Source organism: Felis catus, chromosome D1, assembly GCF_018350175.1.
Source record: "Felis catus isolate Fca126 chromosome D1, F.catus_Fca126_mat1.0, whole genome shotgun sequence".
NCBI lineage: Eukaryota > Metazoa > Chordata > Mammalia > Carnivora > Felidae > Felis > Felis catus.
This window is the reverse complement of record NC_058377.1, coordinates 113,675,394-113,697,430: the sequence shown is the minus strand read 5'-3', so window position 1 is coordinate 113,697,430 and position 22,037 is coordinate 113,675,394. Positions and strand designations below refer to the sequence as shown.

Genomic DNA, 22,037 nt, shown 5'->3' with positions numbered 1-22,037 from the left:
GCCAGCTCCCTGGGCAGGGCATGTGCCCACCCCTCGGGGGCTTCGTGGCCGAGCCGGGCCAGGGGATGTGGGCCTGGGGCACTGGGACAGGAAGGAATGGGTTGGAAGGCAGGCAGGCAAGCGGGTGGCGACCCAGGGACCAGGGGGCTCAGGGCAGACGCGGGTAGGGGAGCCTTGGAGGGGACGGTGTGGTGATACATGTAGGCCTCCTCCCCGGTCCAGCTACACGGACAAGCACCCTGACCCGCCACAGCCCGCGGCCCCCTCCTGCCTCCCCCTCAGCAGGCCCCTGCACCCCTTCAACCGCTCAGTGCTGAGGGCACGGCCTGGGGGAGAGGGCCGGGCTGGCGGGCCAGGAATGTTTTGCGGCCAGTGTAAACAGATCGTTTCTGTCTGCCTGGGGGGGGGGGTGGGGGGGTGGGGGGGGAGGGAGTTGTCTTGAGCTTTGTTATGTTATGAAAAAAAAGGCAAAAAATTTGGGTCACAAACCACAAACTGTTTTGCTTTCGGCGTAACTGGCATAAACAGGCATTTTCTCTTTGGTTCCTGGCCGGCTGAGGCCTGGGCTGGCTGGGGCTGGGAGCAGGGAGAGAGGCTGGGGGCTGCGCGAGGAAGCCTGAGGCCGCCGCCCACCAGGGCCCGCGTGGCTGGCTCTGTGGCCCCCTGACCCGGGCACACCTGTGAGGGAGCACCAGTTGTGTGCCGGGCCCAGGCAGGGAGGAGCGGGGACCCTGGGAGCCGAGACCAGCCGCGCGGGCGGACACAGGTTGTTGGGGATGAGGCCCAGGGGCCAGAGCCAGGCAGGCGGTCCAAGGCGAGGAGGCCTCCAGGAAGGAGAGGGAGAGCAGCCGGGCAAGGGGCCCCCAAAGGCGGCGGTGATGGAGCCTTTCGTGGCATGATCCGGGGCCCTGCTGGCCAGCTCGGCGCTGAGGCCGCCTGGCGGGCGGGCGAGCTCAGGAGGACCCCCCCCCCACCCCCCCGCCGCGGGCGAGCACGACAGTGCACCTGCCTCCCTGCTCATCTGGGGCGGTGGAGGTGGGGGGGCTGCACCGAGCAACGGAGGGTGTGCTGTAGGGGTGTGGTTACCAGGGTAAGAGCAGATACCAGAGGGCCCAGGAGAGAGCAGCTAGCACGTGTACAGGAGAAGCCCGGGAGGGGGCTTCTGGGGAACTGAAGCTTGGCCTGGGGTGTGCACTCTACCCAGTGGCCCACGGGAGCCATGCGGGGTGCTAAGGGGAGAGTGGCCGCACAGGACACTAGAGCTGGACGGCAGTGGTGTCCAGAGGCTGGTGGAGCCGTGGGCCTTGTCCCCCGACCGGATACGGGGTCAGGAGGAGGGCAGGGGACCCCGGACTGGGTGAGCGGTGGCCACGAGCGCACGGGGTCAGGGGGCCGCAGGACATAGAGGGAGCTGAACAGGCCCCGGCAGGAGCCATTTTGCAGCTCGGGGAGAATGCCAGACGGAGACCCGAGTGGGTGTCGGCAGCCCAGAAAGGAAGTCCGTGTGTCCAGCTTAGCAAACGGCACCCCTCCTTCCGACCCTGAGGGCCGGGGCCCGGCGTCACCCTCTGCATCCGGGGTGCAGTTGGGGGACACCAAGCAAGGATGGCCCTCGTGAGAGGGTGCTGAGGACAGGCTTCCCTGGGTGGGCGCGATGCCACAGAGCTTAGCGTGAGAAGAGTGACCGGGCAGGTGTCCGCAGGGAGCGTGTGCCAGGGCCCCGAGGCGGGAGCACGCCGGTGAGTTCGCCCAGATGCAGAGGCCGTCACGGGGATCTGTTGGCCTCCGCGGGCCCGGCCCCGTGTTGTAAAGGACCACCTGGGCTCCACGGAGGTGGGGAGCGGAGCTGAGCGCCAGCCGTCTGGAGGGAGGCGCTCGGGCACGGCCTGGGGCGCCGGGGCCGCGGGCTGGGGGCGCCTCTGGGACGGGCCCGGCCACCACTCCGCTCACCGCAGCGTCCTCAGCACTTGGGACAGGGACCCAGTCGGGCAGGTGTCTCCTCATGTAATTTTCCTAAGTGACCACAAACCGGGCAGCTCGAAGGACAGAATCCGCTCTCTCCCGATTCTGGAGGCCAGAGTCCCAAGTCAGCTTCTCCGGTCAGTGTCTCAGGGCCGAGACCCCCCCCCCCCAGCTCCCGGGCTCCCGGGGCCGCCCTCGCCGCCTGTCCACCCCTGTCTTCTCCCACACGGACACCTGTGGTTGGACTGAGGCTCACCCTGAGTCCCGGGGGAGCTCATCCTCCGCTGACACCTGCAAAGACCCTCTTTCCAAATAAGGTCGCATTCATGGGCTCCAGGGCTCAGGATGTAGACACGTGGTCTCTTGGGGGGAACAGCATTCAGCGCACCACTGTGCTGTGTTCAGCGCAACGTTTGCTGAACGGGTGACAATGGCCTGCGGTGCCCTGGCTCTGGCCCTGACCTCGTCTCTCACACTGACCCCTCTTCCTGCGGCAGCCTGGCCTCCGTCCCTAACCCCGGACTCCCCAGGCCCCCCTCCACCCCTTCTTCCAGAAGAACCCCAGGCTCCCCACCTCCTCCAGGCCTGCACTCCAAAATAACTTTCTCCATGAGACCCCAACGTCTCTCTCCATGACCCTGAGCCTCGGGGAGCCCCGCAAACGGGAGTGCTCACCCTCGTGTGTGAACGAATGAATGAATGAATGAGGCCCCAGGGATGAGCGGAGAGTTGACAGAGCAGAGGGAGGGGAGAGAAGCAGAACTGCGCAGCCCAGAACGCCTGGGGCTCAGCGGGCCAAGCCCGGAGCGGGGTCCGGGCTAACCCAGGAGAGCTGCCGGGAGCTCAGGGGAGGTCACGGGGGTCTCGGGGAAAGCCAGTGCAGGGAGGGGTGCAGGTGGGCTGGGCTGCAGTGAGGGACAGGAGGCAGCAAGGCAGGGCCTGGGGTGTGGCGGCGGTGGGGGGGGGGGCAGCTGGAGAGGGTGCGGGCTGCCAGAGCTGGGAGGAGGAGAGACCCTGAGCCCAGCGCCCCGAGGGTCCCAGGAGGGGAACCGGGCAGGGTCGGAGTGAATCTTCGGGGGCGGGTGGGAGCCGGGCTCTGACCTGGTCTCGGGAGTGGGCGGAACTGGGCAGGGCCGTTCACTGCAGGGTGTGCCTGTACTGCTGGGCCCTGGGCCCTCTGCTCACCTGGTCCCCCAGCCTCACCTCCGTCAGCCCCCAAGGTGGGCCCGGTGTCCCCATCCAACTTGCTCTTTTCCTCATCCTTGGAGGCCGGTCCTGCCTCCTCCAGGCGGCCCCCGGGTCCCCCTGCTTGGAGCTCTCAGTGAGCGTGGGCACCACAGCCGCCTGTGTGGATGCCACTCGAGACCTTGGAGGACTAGCTTTGAGCCTGTTACGGCCCAGCACCAGGCCAGGAAACACCAGAGACGGGAAGAAGGGTGGGGTTCAGGGCGGGAGGCCTTCCCCCCACCCAGACAGGCCCGAGAGCCCCGGGTCTGCCGGCGGAATGCTTCCTGGCCCCACTGCCCACAATGGCGCACCTTTGGACCCAGGGCTTGGGGGGCGGGCAGGGAGGCGACCAGCTGAGGCCTCGAGCATCACGGATGCCAGCTCTGCCACCTTCTCTCCAGCCCAGGGACCCTAAAGGCCAGTGGCCAGGGCAATCGGGGACATGGTGCAGGTCTGAGGAGGAGCTCCTGCTGTGGCCTCTGTCTCAGGGAGAGTGTGAGCCTGCCCGTGTGCGTGCAGCTGGCCGGGCAGGTGACATGAAACCCCCTCTCCGGCAACAGCTAGTTTCCAGAACTTTTTGGAACCCAGTGGGCCCCCAGCACCCACCCCTAGGCTGGAAGAGGCCCCTGGGGCTGGCACTGAAGACACTTCCCTTCTCCTCAGTGGCTCCTGGAAACCCTCCCCTCAGAGCCCCTTTTTGCAGCAGGGGCACCCCGTCTTCGAGGACCGGGCTCCTGAGATTGTCCCAGGCCCCTGGCCCCACGCAGATGGCCCTGGTCCCCGCCGAAAGCGCACAGGCTTCCAGGCCGCCCCGACCCGACGTTTGTGCCGTGAGGGAGCAGAGGGGCGCCCGCACCCCCAGGGGCCTCCCTCCCTGCCCCTCCCCACCCCCGGACCCCGTGCGCCGGTGAAAGAACAGAGAACTCAGAACCAGATAAATTTGAATGCTTTATTGGGATTGCAAGCAGTAAACGTTAAAGACAAAACCCAAGCAATGAGTTTTGCCAGAAATATCAGCATGTTAAAGGGGGCAAGTGGAGGCCCGCACCAGCCACTGCCAGATGGACCAGGGCAGCGGGCGAGATGACATTCGGTGCTCGGCACGTGGGGGTCTTCAGGTGATGGCACGGGGGGGGGAACCCAAGAGGGGGTCCTGCTGAAGACAGTTGAGGGGGGGAGAAAAGATGGACAGCCACAAGCAGGGGCTCAGGAGGTCAGAGGGGGGCCCGGGTCAGGATGGCTGAGGACCCTCGGAGAGCTGCTCACAGGGGGACACAGAGGAGCGTTGGCAGACGTCCCGGAGCACCCGTCCCAAAGGAGGCAGAGTGTAACACTGGCTGGGCTGGGCGTCCGGCAGGATGGGCAGACAATTTAGGGTGCCTCCGCATCTTTTTGGATCTCAGGCCAATCTGGGTCCCGGTTACGACGATTTGGCTCTTTGGGTTTCTATCCAATGGTCCGAATGGCCCAGTCCCCGGACGCCTGCCAAAGGGCCCTCTGTGCCTCGAGCGGACTGGCACGGACCGCCCCCAGGGTCGTGCCAGCCCCGTCGCCAGGGCCCAGAAGCCTCGGGCCTCTAGAATGCTAGTCGGGCTGTCGTGCAGGGGGGCTGCACTGGGGGCAGAAGCGGGGGTGAGGTAAGCCTCCCAGCCGCCCGGGTCCCTGCCACAGCCCTAGGCACCGAGGTGGTGGCTGCTTCGGTATCACCAGACCCGCGGGCCTCGGGGCCCAAGCGACCCCGGCTGATGGACCTTTCCGCCTGCTCTCCTGCTCTGCGGGGCCTGCACCCTCCTGACCTCCCCAGCTCCCCGGCCTCACCCTGCCTGGCCCCTAGGATGCCCTGCAGAGCTCGGAGCCTCCTGGGGACAAGACAGGGCGCTGAGGAGGTGGGCAAGGTGTCACCGAGGGGTGGGGGGAGGGCTCCCCAAGTGCAAGGAAGGCGGCCACCTGCTCCAGCCTGATGGAGCCCCTCGACTCACACACCTGCAACCCCTTCCCCCCCAGCCGGCCTGAGCCAGCCAGGGGCCCCCTCTTCCTGGTGGCCTCCGAGCACCTTCCTGACACCGAGGAGACACCTCCCCGCCCCTCCTCCGCCCCTCAGGACCTCAGGGGACCAGCCACCGTCCCCAGAGGCCAGGCCGGGCAGCGGCCCGCTCCCTTCCCCTCCGGCTTCTCCGTGGGGCGCAGTGGCCAGCGCCCCACGGAGGCCCACTCTCTCCACTCAACCCAAGCGACAGGGACAGATTAAAACAAAAACCGAATCGGGGCGTTAAATGGCGGGGAGCAGGACGTGCGGCTCAGCCGCAGAGGTGGTGGTGGTGGCTTCGTGCGTCGTTGCTTGGTCACTGCCCCCCTGTTACGTGGGATGGGGAGTAAGATTAATTTGGTGTGTGAGCGCGTAAAAAGCTAAGGAGGGATCAAAAAAAAAAAAAAAAAAAGGAAAAAAGCCCCAGGAGAAACCAATTAAAGGGGGGTAACAGATCAATTGGCGACAATTTGGGCTCCTAATTCAATCCGTAATTCTGCAAATCTCCTTGTCACTCCTGACTCCGCTACTCCAAACCCCGCAGGACCACCTCCTGCTCCAGAGCGTCCCCCCACCCAGCCCCCACTGCCCCCCACCCGCCCCTCCAACCGCCAGACTTCCCACACTCCCCACCATCGTTGCCGGCCTCCCGGGAGCCCCCATTTCTGAGAGGCCCCCAGAGGACCCGCAAAGATGGTCCCTAGGTGTGCTGGGGGGTCCCCAGGTCTTTCTCACCGGAGCACACCGAGGGGGTCAGGCTACTTTGTAAGGCACGTCTCGTTCAGCTACAGCCACCTCCAGTCCCACCAAACCCGTTCCTTGCGCCACACGGTGGGAGGGGCATGGATGCCGGTGGGGCCCGGGGGGCTTCGGGGCTCACACCACGGGGGTCGTGGGCAAAGGCACCTCCGTCACCTCAGACAGAGGGGTCGCCCACCTAGGCCTGGGACACACCCTCTCCCACCCGAGGAGTGCATCCCAGGGGTCCAGAGGGGAGAGCAGCCCATGAAAACCTCATCACCAAACGGCTTAGAGAAGGGGCCGAGGCAGAACGTGGTCCGACCTGCACCGTGCTGGGTTCACTCGTCTGTGTGCGTGTGTGCGTGTGAGGGTGTGCGTGCGTGAGGGGCTGTGTGTGCGTGAGAGTGTGTGTGTATGTGTGCATGTACGTGAGAGTGTGTGAGGGCTGTGCGTGTGTGAGAGTGTGTGCATGTAGGGGGGTGTCTGCAGGGATGCCTGTTTTTTAGAGCGGGGATTGAGATGTGAGAATTGGGGGTGTGTGGGTTTGGGGAGGATTGACTTTAGGGTGTATGGGGGTTTGGGCCAATTAAAGCTTATTTTCACAAATTTTGGTTTTCATGTTCTGTTCTCCCCTCCTTCGGTCTTCCTGGGAACCCCCAACCAGCTCCACGGTGATTTTCGGGAATGGAAAACAGGGCGAAGGGGCTGTGCTGTCGTAGGATGGCCAATGCTCCCTGCGGAGGGCCGGAGCTAGCTGTAGAGCAAGGACGTGCCTGCCTGCAGATCTGGGGTCCCTTCCTCTCTCCTGGTCGGTCAGGGGCCCGAGCCGCGGCCAATCTGACTCGAGGTCCCTGGGGAAGAGAGGGAAGGGGGGTGCCTGATTCTTTCATGATGCCAATCATTTTTAAGTCAATTTGGTTTTCGCATTTTTTTAGCCAATTGATATTTTTAGGTTTTTTGTGTTTTTTTTAAGCCAAATTACCGTTCTGGTGTTTCTAAAAAGCCAATTAGTTTTAAGGGGACTGATGTGCATGCGTGTGCGTGTGTCATTCAGGGGTTCATAGTTTAGTATTTTGTCGTGTGATTTGGGGATAATTTGGGGGGATACGTAACGCCAATTGAGTTTGCATAGTTTTAGAGGTGTTACTACCATTCCCCTTGGCCGGATGGAGAAGGCCAAGGAGAGAAGAGCCTGACATGGGGAGGTTGGGGCACGGGGGCTGGGGGTGGGGGAGCCCGCGGAGGGAAAATGGTACCGGGAGATGTCGGAGGCGGGACCCGATGGAACACGGCCCCCGGTCAGGAGGAGGGCACCAGGTGGGCGGTGCCATTCTGCAGAATTACGACAGTTTGGCTCACTTCCGATTGGCGGACGCCTCCGGAGAGGCGCCCCCGTGGGCGGCGGGGTCGTGGGTGGGCAGGGCGATCAGGGGACGGTGACGCTTGGCCTCTCTGAACGCCTCGAGCTCCTTGGCGAGCATGCGACCCCGGCGGGCGCGCAGGAGGGCAGGCAGGCCCCTGCGCAGGCGCTGGGCCGATTGCTTCCAGCTGTCATATTGGAAGAACTTGCCCACGGGGTATCTGGGGAAGTTGTCCTGGGAGTGGGGGGGAGGGGAGGACCAGTCAAAGGGGGCCCCCGCTCCCTGGCTCCTGCCCCCAGCCGCCCTGCCCTCCCCCGTGGACCCCTCAGCGGCCTCACACGGGGAGGGGGCTCGCCTGCCCACGGGGAACGGCTGGACGGCCGGCTCTGGGCCGGGGTCCTTGGCGTGGGGGACCCGTGAGCCCAGGAGCTGGCTGAGCCCCGGTGCCCCCAGAGGGAGGGCAGGAGAGCAGGGTCCCCACCACCACCACCCCCCCCCCCAGCAGCAACGGCCCCGTGCCTACCGGAAGCACGGTCGGAGGGGTCGACACGTCCCTCTCGGACTTGGCGGGGGCGGCGCAGTAGGTCTCCAGAAGGGCCAGGTCACAGCTGCGGAAGCAACACTCTTCCACGATGCCACGGCTGCTGCGGCGGTTCACGCGGCTCGCCGGCCTGCCTGGAAGTCCCACAGGGGGAACGAGAGCCACCCTTGAGCACCGAGTGCACCGCAGCCGGGCAAGGGGGCGCCGGCCCCGGGGAGGCAGGGCGCCATCCCCCTGGCCTCGCGGTGCCTCCCTCCTCGCACGGACGGTGGGCACGGCCTCCAGGGTCCGCTGCCCAGGGAGGTGGGGAAAGTGCGCAGGCGTGAGCCCGTCAGGGGCCCAGCCGCCCCCCCACGATGCGGGGCGCAGGGTCCCGTCCTGAAGGCCACGCTGGGACGCAAGTGTCCTCCCTGAACAGAGCAGGACCCTGGGTGGCCCGTAGCCCTCGAGACGCCGAGGCAGGCATGGGAGAAGAAGGGGAAGACGGGAGGGGAGGAGTGAGGACCTGCATGAAACCACGCCCCCCTTTCCTCCCGTCGTCCCCGCCCCTCCGCTGCTTGGGCTCCAAGGTCAGCTGCAAGGAAAAGTCCGGGCCCTCGCCTTGGAGGGGGAGGGGGAGGGGGGGGAGGACGGGCGCCAGTGGGGAGGAGGTCCCACTGGGTGGGGGCTCGGCCCAGCCCTCCTTGCAGGGGCCTCACTCCCTGGGCACCAGACCCTACGCAGCGCCACTTCCTGCCCCCAAAACGAGGCAGGTGCCGGGGCGGGGTGGGGGGGCACAGGCAAGGCCAGGGTGGACTGGGCTCCCAAAGCGTGGAGAAGCAGGGGTGCTTTTCAAAGAGAAGCTTGCAGAGACCAAGGCTGGCGTCTGTGCGGCCCGTTTCACCGCTGGGTAAGTAGAGGCTGCAGAGGGGGCTGCCGCTCGGGGAGCAGCAGGGCCAGGTGTGACCACCAGGGTCCTCACCATCTTACCTCCCCCGCCCCCACCCGTGTCTGGGCTCCTGTTGGGAACAGAGGTGGCTGAGCCCGCAGCAGGGAGCTCGCGCTCCCCACCTTCAGGGTCAGCCTGGGTCTGCTCCGCAGTCCCTCCCCCATCCAGATAAATGCTCCCCTGAGGCCCAGCTTTCTGGGAGGGGAGGGCAATGGCCCACGCCCCCGAGGAAGAGGTCACCTCCAACGGGGGGGGGGGGGGGGGGGCCCACCCAGGGCCCGGGGCAAGGAAAAGCAGCGCTCTAGGGGAAAACCCAGCCCCAGGATGGACATGGAAAGAGAGAAGCCCAAGAAACAGCCAAAGCCCACGCTGCGGCCCACCCCTCAGGCCAATGCCCCACCCCGCCCCCCAATGTCTTGTAGGCAGGGCCTCATCTCCTCTCCTGCAAGCCTGGGGTGGGGGGAGCTCGGCACCACCCCCCCAGCCCATGGGGCATGCAACACACGCTTTGGTTTTTAGGGGTCTCCGATCCGTTCTACCAAACGCTGAATCAGGTAATCCACAAATACCTGCCCACCACCTACATGGCAGACGCACCCCCCCCGCCCAGATGTGTGGGAACCTTTTGTGCCCACAGCCCGCCCAAGAGCAGGTCAGGAAGACGCAGTGAGGGAAAATCCGCCTCCCTGCCAGGACGGGGGTCTGCCTCCAGCCCACCCTGCACCCCACCCGCACCTGCTACGGCCTGGCCCCCACCTAGATCCCACCCTGCCTGGGAGGAGAGCATTCTACTTCTCATCGTGTCACAGGAAGGTCAGGGGTGTGGGCACCACCCAGGCTCACTGCAGGTGCCCAATAAATGCGGACTCCAGGGTCCCAACTGTGCTCATGGAGTCTCAGTAGCTTCCCTGTGCCTGGCCACCCACACCAGGTATCCCAGGAGGTGTCCATGGGCGTCTGGGAGACGGGAGGGAGGACTCCAGCATTTATAGAGCACCTGCTGGGTGCGCCCCCCCCACCCCCGCCCCAACGCGCACTGGGCTACTTACTGAAGTAAAAGCCGCGGTCCCCACAGACAAACTGGAGGGTGTCCACCAGCTCCCCGCCGCACAGGGTCTCACTGGGGCGGTAAGCAGCAAAGCAGCACGAGGCCAAGGCCAAGAAGGTGAGCAACACCAGCATCGACTTCCCCATTGGGACCCCCATCGGCATCTAGGGGCGGAGAGAGGAGGCCATGAGCCAAGTCCAGGGCCGGAGGCCACTCCCGCCGCCCCGCCAGGCCGGGGCCTCTGGGAGACACCAGCCCAGCCACCTCCTGATTCCAAGTTCGGTTACGGCTTTAGATCGCCATGTCCTAAACGTGGCCGCTCTAATGACAGAAAGAACGCGTGCTCTCCTGCCCAGGCGGGGTGCGCAGTCGCCCCAGGTTTGAGCGGATGTGTGTGAAGCACGTCTTTGATGGGCACCAAGTTTCACACGAGGGGATGATCGTCCCCACCGTCACCACCGCAGGGGCTCAGCCACACCCCAGAGCCGCAGGGGACAGGGCTGGACACTGAACCTGGCCTCTGTCCTATGAAGTCATGGGGGGGCGGGACCAGCGCAGGGCAGTGGCCACTCCGCGGGCCTCCCCGCATCAGCCAAGATGGCAGACGGCCCCACCCCACCGCAGAGCTGTGTGCATCCCAGAGGACCGCCCCCCCCCAAGCAGCAGGGGTCCTGCTGTGCCAATCCCACCCCTTCCCCCTCCCCCACAGCCTCTTCCACCCTCCCAGCCACCCCCCCCACCCCCGCACCCCGGGGACCGAGCAAAGCTCAGGTCGAGGATCCAGTGGTTACTATGCAGTGCCAGCCACACTTCCGGGGGCCTCATTCTCCTGAATCGCCCAGTCCCCCACTCCAGCCTGCCCTGGGCACCCCGAAACACACAAAAAGGCCCCAGGCCTCCTCTCCGGGCCTGGCATCACACCCACCCTCCAGGGCCAGGCACCTCAGGGTCCCTGTGGGTTCATCAGACCCTCTCCCCACTGAGGTACCAAACCCCACCCAGGGAGCTGGAGAGAACAAGTCAGGCCAGCTGGAGGCTGGACACCAGGTCCTTGGGGCCCAGTCCGGACCGAGAAGCACGTCTCGGGACACACCCCCTGCACGGGCTGTGTGGCCGCAAGGCCCCGGGGCCAGGGTTAACCAGGCCCCTTAAGGCTTGGGAGGGCTTGGGAGGGGGCCTCAGGTTCTCTTGTAGACCCAGCAAGCTGCCCCTGCCTCCTCCAGAAAGTGGAAGCCCCCCCCTCCCAACCACAGGCAGGTAGCCCCTGGAAGCCCTCCACAGGCCCAGGTACAAGCCCCTTCTGGGGCGACAGTCACGGCCCAGTGCCTCCGAGCCCACTGGCACCCTGAGGCTACCCAAGCCGGGGGCTGGGCAGCCTGCCCGGATGTGCCCCTCCCAGGCTCCACACCCGGTGGGCCCGGGGCGGGGCGGGGGGTGGGGGGGCCACCACGCAGCATGCCCCTTCCCAGCCTGGAGCGAGGCCGCTGCACGCTAGGCCCAGGGAATTTCTGGTGCCATAAATCGTGCAGGAGAGGAGGCAACCGAGAAGGGAGCACAGTCCCGCTTCAACTCGGCTAAAGAGCAGAGGCCAGCTCCGCAGGGGGGTGTGAAGTGCGCCCCCCCTCACCTCCTCCCGCCTTGGACCGGGCCCCAGCCAGTCTCCCAAGCTGCCCCCCGCCACTGCCCCCTTCCAAATTCTAAGAACAATCTGGCCAGCTAGTGACTGGGCGCCTTCCGAGCGAGCCACAGCTGCACCCTCTGCAAGCCAGCCACTCCAGTGAGGGGTCCCTGCCGGCACCAGGGGAGAGCAGAGGCCGGGTGAGAGGCGTGCCCTCTGGGCCAGGTGAGCCAGCGGTGGCGCGGAGGAGGGAGGCCAGGGGCGAGGAGGGCAGAGGCGGAGAGGAGGGGCTGAGGGGCTGAGGCCCGAGGCCCCCCCCCCTTAAGCGGGGGCGGGCAGGGCAGGGCGGGCCGGAGCGAGAGGGCAGCGGGGGTCCTCGCTCAACAGCCCCGGTTACCTGCAGCTGGACAGGAGGCTCGCTGGGGCTGGAGGAGGAGGAGGAGGAGGAGGCTGGAAGGACTGCCTCACAGGAGAAGCTAATGTCCAGTTTGCAGGCTGGTCAGTGCTTTGGCTTTTATGTCTGAGCCGGCTCCTCCCAGCCCCGGCTCCACCCTACCCCCCACCCCTCTCCCTGCTGACCACTCCCCCCGCCCCCTTTGCTCCCGCCCCCTCCCTCTTCCCAGCCAGTCCCTTCTCTCCCGCGCCCCCAACAACTTGCTCCGGACCATCCCTCAGCAAAGTACCCCGGGGTGGGGGTGGGGGTGGGGGGCTCCTCCTGCACCCCCAGCCCCTCTGGGCGCCAGGCAGTGGGGGCAAGGGGAGGCAGGGGGGCTGCTCTACACCCCCTTGCATGGAAAGTTCCATCTACCCCACTGGGCAGGGGCAGCTACCCTCTCCAGGCTGTACACTCCTGCCCCTCGGAGCCTCCCACCGGCCCCTCTCCCCAGATTCCCTGGTGGAAACGTTGGGGACAGGGACAGGGACAGGGAGGGGGCTGTGTGTGTGTGTGGGGGGGGGGTGCACCCGCGCGTGGGGAGGAGGGGGTCAACTGCAAATGTGGCGCCGGGTGTGAGCCTTTTGCCAACTCGCCCCCTGTTCCATCCTGGCCCCGCCCACCCCGTTTTCCTCCTTCGGTCTTGCTGGCTCGGCGTCAACATACCAGGGTGGGTTTCTGAGGCTCGCGCCCCTCCTCGTTACCCGGCACCCTGGGGGACACGGCCCGCCCCCGCACGGCACAAATCGCAGGCTTTCAGCAACACCCCGCTGCACCCACAAGCCGACCAGGAAGTCGCCTCTGCAGACAGCTCGCACCTCCCTGGGCACTTCCCGAAGCCCCCAGCCAGCCCCCCCCACCCCACCCGACCCCCGCCCCTCCTCCGCGGCGCCGGGGAGAGCGCGGGCTTCGCCACGGGGAGCCGGACCCGCGGCCTCCTCCCCTCCCCCCCACCCCCGCCCGGGGCCCGCCGGGGCCCCCCGTCCCCGCCCGGCCGGCCCGCACGCCGCTTACCTGGAAGCCGGCACAGCTGCGGCCCACCTCCCTGCTGCGTATCGCAAACCGAGCAGCGGGCGCTGGCCCTCCTGCCGGACACTCCTGTGCCAGCGCCGCTCTGGCCGAGTCGCGGGGGCCGAATGTGCGACGGGGCAGAACGGGGGGATGGCTTTTTTTGGGGGGGGGACTCGTCTGATCGTCTGGGGAGGGCGGGCTGTCCGCGGGCTGGGGCGGGCCAGATGTTGTACTTTTAGGGGGGGAAAGGGTATCGGGAAATGAGGTCAGCTGTTGTATCAAGGATAGAGGGGGGCAGAGATAGAGAGAGACACAGAGAGAACGTGAAAGGGGGGGGGCCGAAGAGAGGGCGAGAGAGGGAGAGAGGACAGCGAGAGGCGGGCAGGCTCGCAGCGGGGGAGAACAGCGCGGAGAGAAACAGAAAGCGTATAATTAATCCGCTTCGGGACGGCGAGGCGAGAGGGCGGGCGTGGAGGGGGAGGGAGTCGGAGGCAAGGAGCCGGGGGGGACGGGAGGGAGCGAAGGGCAGGCTGCGGGAGAGCGGAGAGCGGGCGCCGGGGCCAGAGGCCGGAGAGGGGGCCGGGGAGCACAGAGAAGCCGGGGCAGGGCGCGACGTCGAGGGCCGGGGAAGGTGCGGAGGGGGGCGGAGCGGAAGGGCGCCCGGGCCGCGGGCGCCCAGCTCGGATTGGGCCGACGGAGCCCTCGGCCGTCGCGAGCCCGGGCCCGGGGGTGGGGTGGCGGTGGCGGTGGCTGCGCCGAGCCGCTCGGGACGCGGCGAGGAGGGGGGAGCGGCCGGCCGCGCGCCGGGGAGGGCTGGGGGACAGCGCGGGGGGGGTGACAACGCCGGCGGCCTGCGAGCCGGACTGCCTGCGGGGGGGACCGCCTCCTCGGGCGAAGCGGGGGCGGGCGTTGAGGTAGATGGAAGAGGAGGCGGCGGGGATCCGCAGGCCCGGCGGAGCGCGGCCCCGCCGACGGCGCCCGAGGCGGGAGTCAGCAGCGTGTCGGCGGGCGGCGAAGACGCGGGGCCGCCGGCCGGGTGGAGGCGCTGGCGGGCCGAGCGCGGGCGGGCGTGGGCCAGGAGGCGGGGGCGGCCGGAAGGGGGGGGCCGGGGGCCGGCCTGGCCTCACGCAGCTCCGCCGGAGAGCAGGCGAACTGCGGGCGCCAACGCCCGGCTCTTATAGCCGCGCCACCCCGCGGCGCGGCGCCCGCTCGGGCCCCGCTGGCCCCGCGCCCGCGCCAATGGGCGCCCGAGGGGCGCTGGCCCCGCCCCCCGGACCGCCCCCGCAAGTCGAGCTGGGGGTGGGGTGGGGTGGGGGGGGGTGGTGGGTGGGCCGCGGGCTGGGGGCCCCCGGCCCGGGGGCGACGGTAGGGGGGGGGTGCTGTGGGGTGCTCGGGGCCAGATTGGCCTGGGGGCGGGGAGCGGCAGAATGCGAAAGAAATCCCGAGTCCCGAGTCACCCGTTCTGAAGGGGGGGGGGGGGAGGGGCGGGGGGAGGGGGGACGCTCGGGTTCCCGGGATCTCTAGATTCCTAGGGGTCTCTAGGTTCGCGCACGCGGGGGGCGCGAAGCGAGAGGGGTGGGCGGTGTCCCGAGCCCTCGCGGCGGCCGGGGGCTACGCGGCGGGCGCGCGCGGTCCAGAGTGAGGAGGACGCAGGTGGTTTGGCGGCGCCCGGTCGGGGGGTCCCCGAGTCCCGCGGGGAGCTGCAGGGGAGGGAGGAAGCCCGGGGCTTGGGCATGGCGCGCGGCCGCCACCTGCCCGAGCAGGCGCGGCTCCTGGAGTCGCAGCAGCCAGAGCCTGAGCGCCCCCCGGTGCCGCGCGGGAGCCGGGGTGCAGCTGCGGCGGCCGCCAGGTGCGGTTCCCGGGGAGCGCCGGCCGATGGGGCCGACCGAGGCCGCGCCTGGCCGGGGACGGAAGAGCAGGGCGGGAAGCGGCGCTCCAATCCTACCTGCATGACCGAGCTCACCGGGGTTCGTCTAAGCAGCTCGCCTTTGGGGCCCACCCAAAATATCCGGAGAATGGTTCCCCCGTCCTCAGTGCGTTGGACTTGCGTAGACTCGGGTTCGGCCCCGGGGGCCACCACGATAATTTGGGGGTCTGGGGAAACCATCTCCTGGAGAGTTTGGACGACGTAAGAAGTCGTGATTTTTACCAAGTCAAAACCACGCACAAGCCCCGGCGTCCCGCCCGCCCCTCGGCGCCCCCGGCCACCCGCGCCTCTCCGAGGGGAAGGGGCCGCCGCCGGCGGAAGCCCGCGCCGGCTCGCCCCCTCGCTCCGCCATCAATCACTTCGCCCGCGCTCCGCGCGCGCCTCCCCGAGTCCCCTGCCTGGCGGACTTGGAGGCGCCGCGCCGCCAGAGCGGGGTGCGCCTCTCCACGGCGTCCCTGCGACCCAGCGCCAGGCCCTCCCCAACTGGGGGCCGCCACGGCCCCTTCCCCCCACGGTCGTGAGCTTTGCAAAAAGCAAACGAAAGCGGCGCGGGTTTCGGGGCGCGCGGCCCCAGCAGCAAGCGCGGCCGCCGAGCCGCAAGCCCTCAGCGGGCTCCTGCGCCCGCCCGGCGAGCGGCGGCCCCGGCGGGACAGTGGCGGGGCGGGAGGGGAGCCGGGCCGGGGCCGCGGAGGAGGCGGGGAGCTCACCGCAAGGCTGGAGGCTGGAGGCTGGAGGCTGCGTCCGCGGGCGCGGAAGGAGCTGAGGCAGCAAAGCGAGCGCTCTGAGGCGGCGGTGGACGCTGCTGAAGGTGAGCGAGACCCCGGGGGCAGTCCCCAATGTCCGGGGGCAACGCCCAGTCCGTTGGAAGACCCGGGGACAATGCCCAAATTTGGGGGAAACTGGGGGCAATGCCCAGTCGTTTTCCTGGACGCGGGAGAAGCACTGCCCACGTCCTGGCGGATACGCTGCAGGGCCAAGTGTGTTGGGGGAACGCAGAGAGAAATCTCCCAAATCCGAGCAGCTCGGGGGCTTTCGTAGGAGACGAAGAGAGGCCTGAAACTCGTGCCCCGCCGCGAGCGGGGCCGAGAAAGCTGCCGAGGGGCTGCGGGCGGGCCGGGAACAATGCCCAGATATCGGAAGGCAAGTCAGAGCTCCGTGTGGTTTGCGGCCGAAGGCCCCAGTACCCCGACGTAGGAGACCCGAGGGAGGCTCCCTTGATGTGGGGAGCTGTAATCAATGACTAAATTTGAGACTCCAGATACAGGGTCCAAGTCTGGTGGATCAGGGGAAGTTGCTCAGGGCTCGCGGGGGGCCAAGAAATCGGAGTCAAACATGTGGGGGCCCTAGCGTCTTGGTCAGCAAGCTTAGGGGGAACCCTAGGCTAATTTGTGGGAGGTAGGTTTGGGGGTGACTCTGGGAAAATTCTCAACGCGAAACGCAGGGGGGACCTAAAGAGGCACGTTATCTAAAATTGGGGGAAGTGAAACACTGAACACACTTTGGGGGGGCTAGGCGAAGTCTCAGTGTGGTGACGGGAAATACAGAATTGCTTCCACAGTTGACGAATGCAGGTTAGTGGCCTGGATGCCTGCGAGGCCAAGGAGGTGAACTCCGTAATTGTCTTGGCTTTGAGGAGAATTCTCACTGTCCTGTAGGGACTCGAGAAATACTGTCTAAATGTGGGGGGAAACGGGGGTGTGATCAGTACACCTGGGAAATCCAGAAAATCGATGTCCCTTTATATTTTAATTTTCTATTTGATTTCAATTAGTTTATTTCTGATGAACAGGGAAAAAATATACTGTTTTCTTGGGCACTGTCTACAATGGCCCAAGTTTTGGGGATCCATGGGAATTATCCAATGGAGGCAGAGATCTAAATTTCAGGGACCCTGGTGAGTAGCCAGGAAGCTTGTAGGACACAGGCCCATGAGACCTGGGATTTCTAGGATATTTTTTGATCCCTGGACATTTTCATTTTGGGGAGCCCATGGGAAGCTGCCTAAATTTACGGGGACGTGGGGCAAGGGTCGTAAATTCAGGGGACTCAAAAATCAGTGTCCAAAACTGGAGACCTATGAGGAGTTTTCAGTGTGTGAGAGACCCAGGAAACATTGCTTACATTTTGGGTGACTTTGTGGGTGCCCAAGATGCTTTGGGGCCCAAGAAATTTTGGGGCCTGTGTTTACGGGCCTGGAAGGCAATAAGTAATATTTGAGAGGAGAACCCAGCATGTCCAAATATAAGGGAACAGGAAACGGGTCCAGTGTCATCCTGGGATTTGAGACCACTGTCTGAATTTTAGAAAATCTGGACTTTTGTCAGTGAGCCAGTGGGATACAGGGAATTTTTTTTTTTAATACTCAAAATCTTATGATGCAGAGAAAATATTCAGAATATTTGGTTCCTGGGAACACCCAACAGAGCCCGGTATAAGGAGACATGGGCTTTGTGCGAGCGTCTGTTTTGTGCGCGGTGGGACCCAGGGGAACCTGCATAAACCACAGTCACCAAGAAGCACATCTCGGGTAATTGCTCAGGGTGCTTTCGGGGCCTGGGTGACAGTGTCTAAACTGTAAGGGACCTGATTAGTGGCCAGGGAGCTTGGAGAGCCCTGTAAACAAACGCTCCCACATCTTTCATGGCACCCCCCAACACACACACAAATTGGTCAGAGTTCTGGGGATCAGAAATCAACCTCTGAACTTTGTGGAAGGCACGAAAAAAGAGCAGACTGTCTGTGGTTCAGAACAGGGCTTGGTGTCCTTTGGGTGTAACGCCTACATTTTAGTGAAAGAGTAGGAAACCACGTTCAAACTCTGAGGGTTCTGGGAAGATGGCTCGTGGTGCTGGGGGAACCTGGGAGTCTTTGTGTAAAATGTAGGGAACCCAGGCTGGTGCCAGTTAATTTGTGGAACTCGGCGGATAAGATCCCAAACTGTGGTGAACCGGGAGAACAGGGCTTCAGTGTCGGGGAGCAGAGCAGGGACAGAATGCTTGGGAGACCCCGAATTTCACGTGCAAAATTATGGAGACACAGGGGAAGGGCTTCACTTGTCTTGGAGACGATGCCTAAGTGCCCGAAAAACACTGTCCACCTTCTGGGGAGCCAGGCAAATGGGTCAGCAAGACCACAGGACCTGGGGGTAACGTTTAAATTTGGGGCGATCTGCATTGGCGGTGTGCGGATCGGTAGGATCGGAGCAGGGTGTACAAAACTGTTAAGAGCCTGGGAGAAAATGCCCAATGAGTTTGGGGACCCAGGCCACTAGGTGAATCTGGGGGAACGCAGCCGGGGCTCGTGTTTCCAGGTCCCCGGAAATTGATGTCCAAGAAAATTCTTGTGACCTGGGGAAATGCTGGATGCGTTCGGAGGGCCTGGGAGGAAGCCTGAAATTTGGAGGATCCCAGGGAAAAAAAAAAATAATAATGCCCGCGTTTGGTGGGAGCAGGGAAGTCGCTCGGTGACTGGGGACCCCGGAGGTGGAGGGCTGCCTCGCAGCGGCGGAGCCCCGGGTGCCGGGCAGGCGGCGCGCCGCCGGCGCTCCCCCGCGTCTGGGGACTCGCGCGCGGAGCAGGGGCGCCCTCCCCGGGGGACGCGGGCGCGGGCAGGTAGCGCCGGGCCCCCCGGGGCGCGCGCCCCGGAAGGAGCGTTGCTTCTCTCTCTTCTGCCTTCTGGCGCGGTGAGCGCGCCTGCGGCAGCGGCCCGGCGGAGCGGGCGTCGGGAGGAAGGGAGGAACCCGGGCGCGGCTCCCCGGCGCGGCCGGGGCCCCGGGCTCCCTGCCCGGCCGCCTCCGAGGACGGCCCCGCGCTCCCCGTCGCCGCCGCGCCCCACGCGCTCCCGCGCTGCGAGCCTAGGCGAAGCCGCGGCCGGGCCGCCGCCGCGGGCAGGCTCGTCCCCGGCTCGGCTTGGGGGCCCTGGAGCACCCCAGACGGCCACCCCCCGCGCGCCGGGGCGCTCCGCGAGCGCCGCTCCCGCCTTTCCCGGTCCCCAAACGACGGCGAAGCCCATTCGCTTGGGTAACTCGAAAGAGGGGAGGGAATGAGAAACAAGAGAAGAGCCGGCATGGGGAGGAGGGACGGGGCAGGACCGCACGGTGGCCAGGGTGCCAGGGGTGTCCTTTCGTTTTCTCAAAGAGCATTTTCACGCGAAGGCTCTCTCTCCCTGCCGGGAAAGTCAATTGCTTAAAAGCCAGTACTGAACCCGACGCAGGCGCAGGGCGCTGGCGGCAGGAACACGGCCACCCCCTGGGAACTGGGCGATCTTGAGGGTGGGGGACAGCGACCCTGGGGGGGTACCTGAGGGGTAAGGAGCTGCAAGGAGAAAGGCATTGCTGGGGACAGAGGAACGGTGGGGATCCTGGGGCTGGGACAGCATCGCTTGTACCCAAAGTCACCCCACAGAAGGACCCCAGTTGGAGGGGAGCAGCTCAAAGCCTGACATTCTGGGAGGGCAGGGGTTAACGCCACTGGACAGGTGTGGGGACCCAGTCAAGGCTGAGGCAGTCCTCCACATTAGTTTGGCAGGACAGGGACACCCCCCCCCCATGAAAAACAGTCCATTTTCCACCCAGAGCCCCAGGCACGTGGGGAATGTTCCCCCTTCAAATTCCAGTCCACATCAATCACCCCGTGTCCCATTCCAAGAACATCTGGCCTGTCTCCCCCCACCCATCACCGCCCCCTCCCCTCTCCGCCAGCCTTCCTTCGCAGCCTCCCGTGTCCCCGGCTTTCTGGCCTGGGCGGGTGTGCCTGGGGACGGAGGGAGGGTGAGAAGGGAGCTTCAGGTGCCTTGAAGTCACTCCCCACTGCGTAAAGACCTGTGAAATTGGGGGGGGGGTGAGGAACGGGGTCCCTGGGAGCCCAGAACAGATTTTGGATCCTTTGGAGGGCCTCTGCTTATGGACGAATTTAGCCCCCACCCCCCGTTGGCTCTGCTCTGGGTTCTCCACCTTTCCTCCAGGCCTGCTTCCCCAGGGGCTGGGAGTGGGGGGCGGCGTGTGCTGAGGTGAGAGCCCCTTTTCAAAGTGTGGGCTTTCCCCCTGGTTGGGGGTGCCTGGGGGGCAATCACGCCAGCGGCTGACCAGTGGGTCCCCCCCCTGCTTTCTGCCCACACAGGCGCCGGCCCTGGAGAAGCCGGGAGAAGCTTGGAGAAGTTCGGAGACGTGCCCTTCAGCTGCTGCCTGGACCTTGGAGGTAGGACGGCTGAGGCCACTTTGGGGTGCCAGACTGAGCCATCAGGGCAAGGGGGGAGCGCACATGCTCTCCCTCCCCCCGCGGGGCTGCCTGCTGAACCCTCGCCTTATTTAGTCAAAAGTGTGGCTGGAGGGGCAGGCTTGAAGGGGGCAGATCCGGGTCACCCTAGGGCTCAAAAGAGGCACTGGCCGCCCCGGCCAGGACCAGCGTCAGGCTCTCCCCGACTTCCGGCCCTCCACGGTAGGTCCCTTTTGCCCAGAGCTTGGCTGGCGGAACTTCAGCCCTACCCCACCCCCCCCACCCCCCGCTGCCCCGCTCCAGCACCAGGGCAGCACAAGCCTCCCCTGCAGATCGCAAACCCACGCTCCACGGAGAATCATCATCCCCCACGATTCGGACTCACCCACTGATCCTGGCCTCTACACACCAGGCCTGCGGCAGGGCTGCGCTCGCTCCCGCCTCCCGGCTCCCCGGCTCCCCGGCTCCCGGCTCCCCTGCTCCCCTGCTCCCAGAAGGCAGCCTTTCTCCTTCCCGGGCCCCCTCCCACAGCTCTGGCTCCAGGCTGGCTGCTCCTGCTCCCTGGGTCCGAGCCCAGCAATCTACAAACCCTGCTCCATTCTGTGAGGGTCCCCTGAGCACCCCTCCCTCCCTCCCCCACTGCAGGGCACCCGCCGCCAGCCGCCAAGGCCCAGGCCCTGCTCTGAGCTCCGGGAGGGACGCAGCCGGCACAGCCCCAGCTGGAAGTGAGGGACCAGGGACCCAGCAGGTCCACCCGGAACCACCAGGACCCGACAGCACGAGCTACCCAGGGCACAAGACACCACAGGCCACAGATCAATAAACCAAAAGCCGAAAAGTAGGTAGGGGTCGAGTGGGGGGCGCAGGGGAGGGGGCTGAGCACTGGCACACTGGGGAAGGACCCAGGCAAGGCCGCTATTGTACTGTTTTATGTAGCGTCTGGAATAAAGACCCCTTTAAAAGAATGTTCTTGGCCTCTCTGTCAGATGGGTAAACCGGCCTAGAAGGGGGTCACCTGCTGGGTCCCTCCCTGCGGGCTCTGAAGGGTGGCCTCTGTGACTTGTGGGTCCAGCGCAAGAACAATCACCCGCCCCACCCCCACTTCCAAAGCTCCCCAAGACCCTGGCGCAGAGCACCCCTCCAGGGCAGCTCAGCGTGTGCCCCCACCCCAGTACCTTGTCAGCGAACTGTGAACCGCTGTGGCCACCACCACGGAGCTTGCTCCAGAAGTGTCCCAGGCACTCTGGCCCCAGGGCTTTCTAGTCCCCCCCCCACCAACCCCCACTCGAACACACACACAGGAAGCCCCTCCGGCTGAACACAATGGAATCCTGACACCGGTGCTCTAAGGCCCTCCGCCTCACTGCAGTGCCCCTGCTGTCCTTGGGCCACTACCTCCCTTTCTTCTCACAACTGAGCAGTCAGGAGGTCTGCGACTGCCACCCACTTTGACAAATAGGGACCCAGAGAGGTCAAGCCACTCGTGTGAGGTCCCACAGCCCAGCAGCCCAGGGCAGGGAGGACCTAGGTCTCATGTGCCCCAGCTGAGCCCAGCCTTCCTGGGGTCTCCTGATTCACAACTGATGAGTTTTCCCTCTTCCCCTCCCTGTTTTCTTTCCCCTTCCTCCAATTCTGTCCCCACCTTGTCTGCCCCCCCACCACCCCGCTCCCATGGACTGCCCTGTCCACCTCCCTTGCCCTTCTTCCAGGAGCTCCCTTCCAAGGACGGCTGTGGAGCCCAGATGGCAAGGGGCTTGCTGCACCCACACCTGAGCCACCAAGGGACAGGCAGGCACCAGGAGCAGACCCCCTGGCTCACAGATGCCTGTGGTGTGACTCTGAATACACCCCAGCTTCCCTGGGCCTGAGGGGAGAGGGGCTCCATGAACTGAAGGAAACAAGGCCCTGGCACAGACCCTGACACTTGGAGGGCTGAACCCGTGGACACCTCTGCACAGCCCTGGGGGTCTGAAGACACTCACCTCTGTGGGGCTGGGGCTG

At 65.7% G+C, this 22,037-nt stretch overlaps 1 protein-coding gene across 3 annotated transcripts; it reads right to left on the bottom strand.

Moving 5' to 3' along the window:
• Positions 1–4,124: 4,124 nt before the first annotated feature.
• On the bottom strand, positions 4,125–21,234 carry IGF2 (insulin like growth factor 2). 3 transcript variants are annotated; one of them, XM_019812848.2, is made up of 4 exons: positions 21,212–21,234; positions 9,836–9,998; positions 7,841–8,001; positions 4,125–7,551 (listed from the first exon to the last, which is right to left on the bottom strand). In XM_019812848.2, exons 2-4 carry the CDS (start codon positions 9,996–9,998, stop codon positions 7,312–7,314), a joined length of 564 nt encoding a protein of 187 aa, XP_019668407.1. In that variant the 5' UTR covers positions 21,212–21,234; the 3' UTR covers positions 4,125–7,311. The 3 variants fall into 3 exon arrangements, with proteins under 3 accessions (XP_019668407.1, XP_023095960.1, XP_023095961.1); XM_023240192.2 differs by lacking the exon at positions 21,212–21,234 and adding an exon at positions 14,842–15,039; XM_023240193.2 differs by lacking the exon at positions 21,212–21,234 and adding an exon at positions 14,842–15,006 and having other exon boundaries at positions 7,841–7,992.
• Positions 21,235–22,037: the final 803 nt, after the last annotated feature.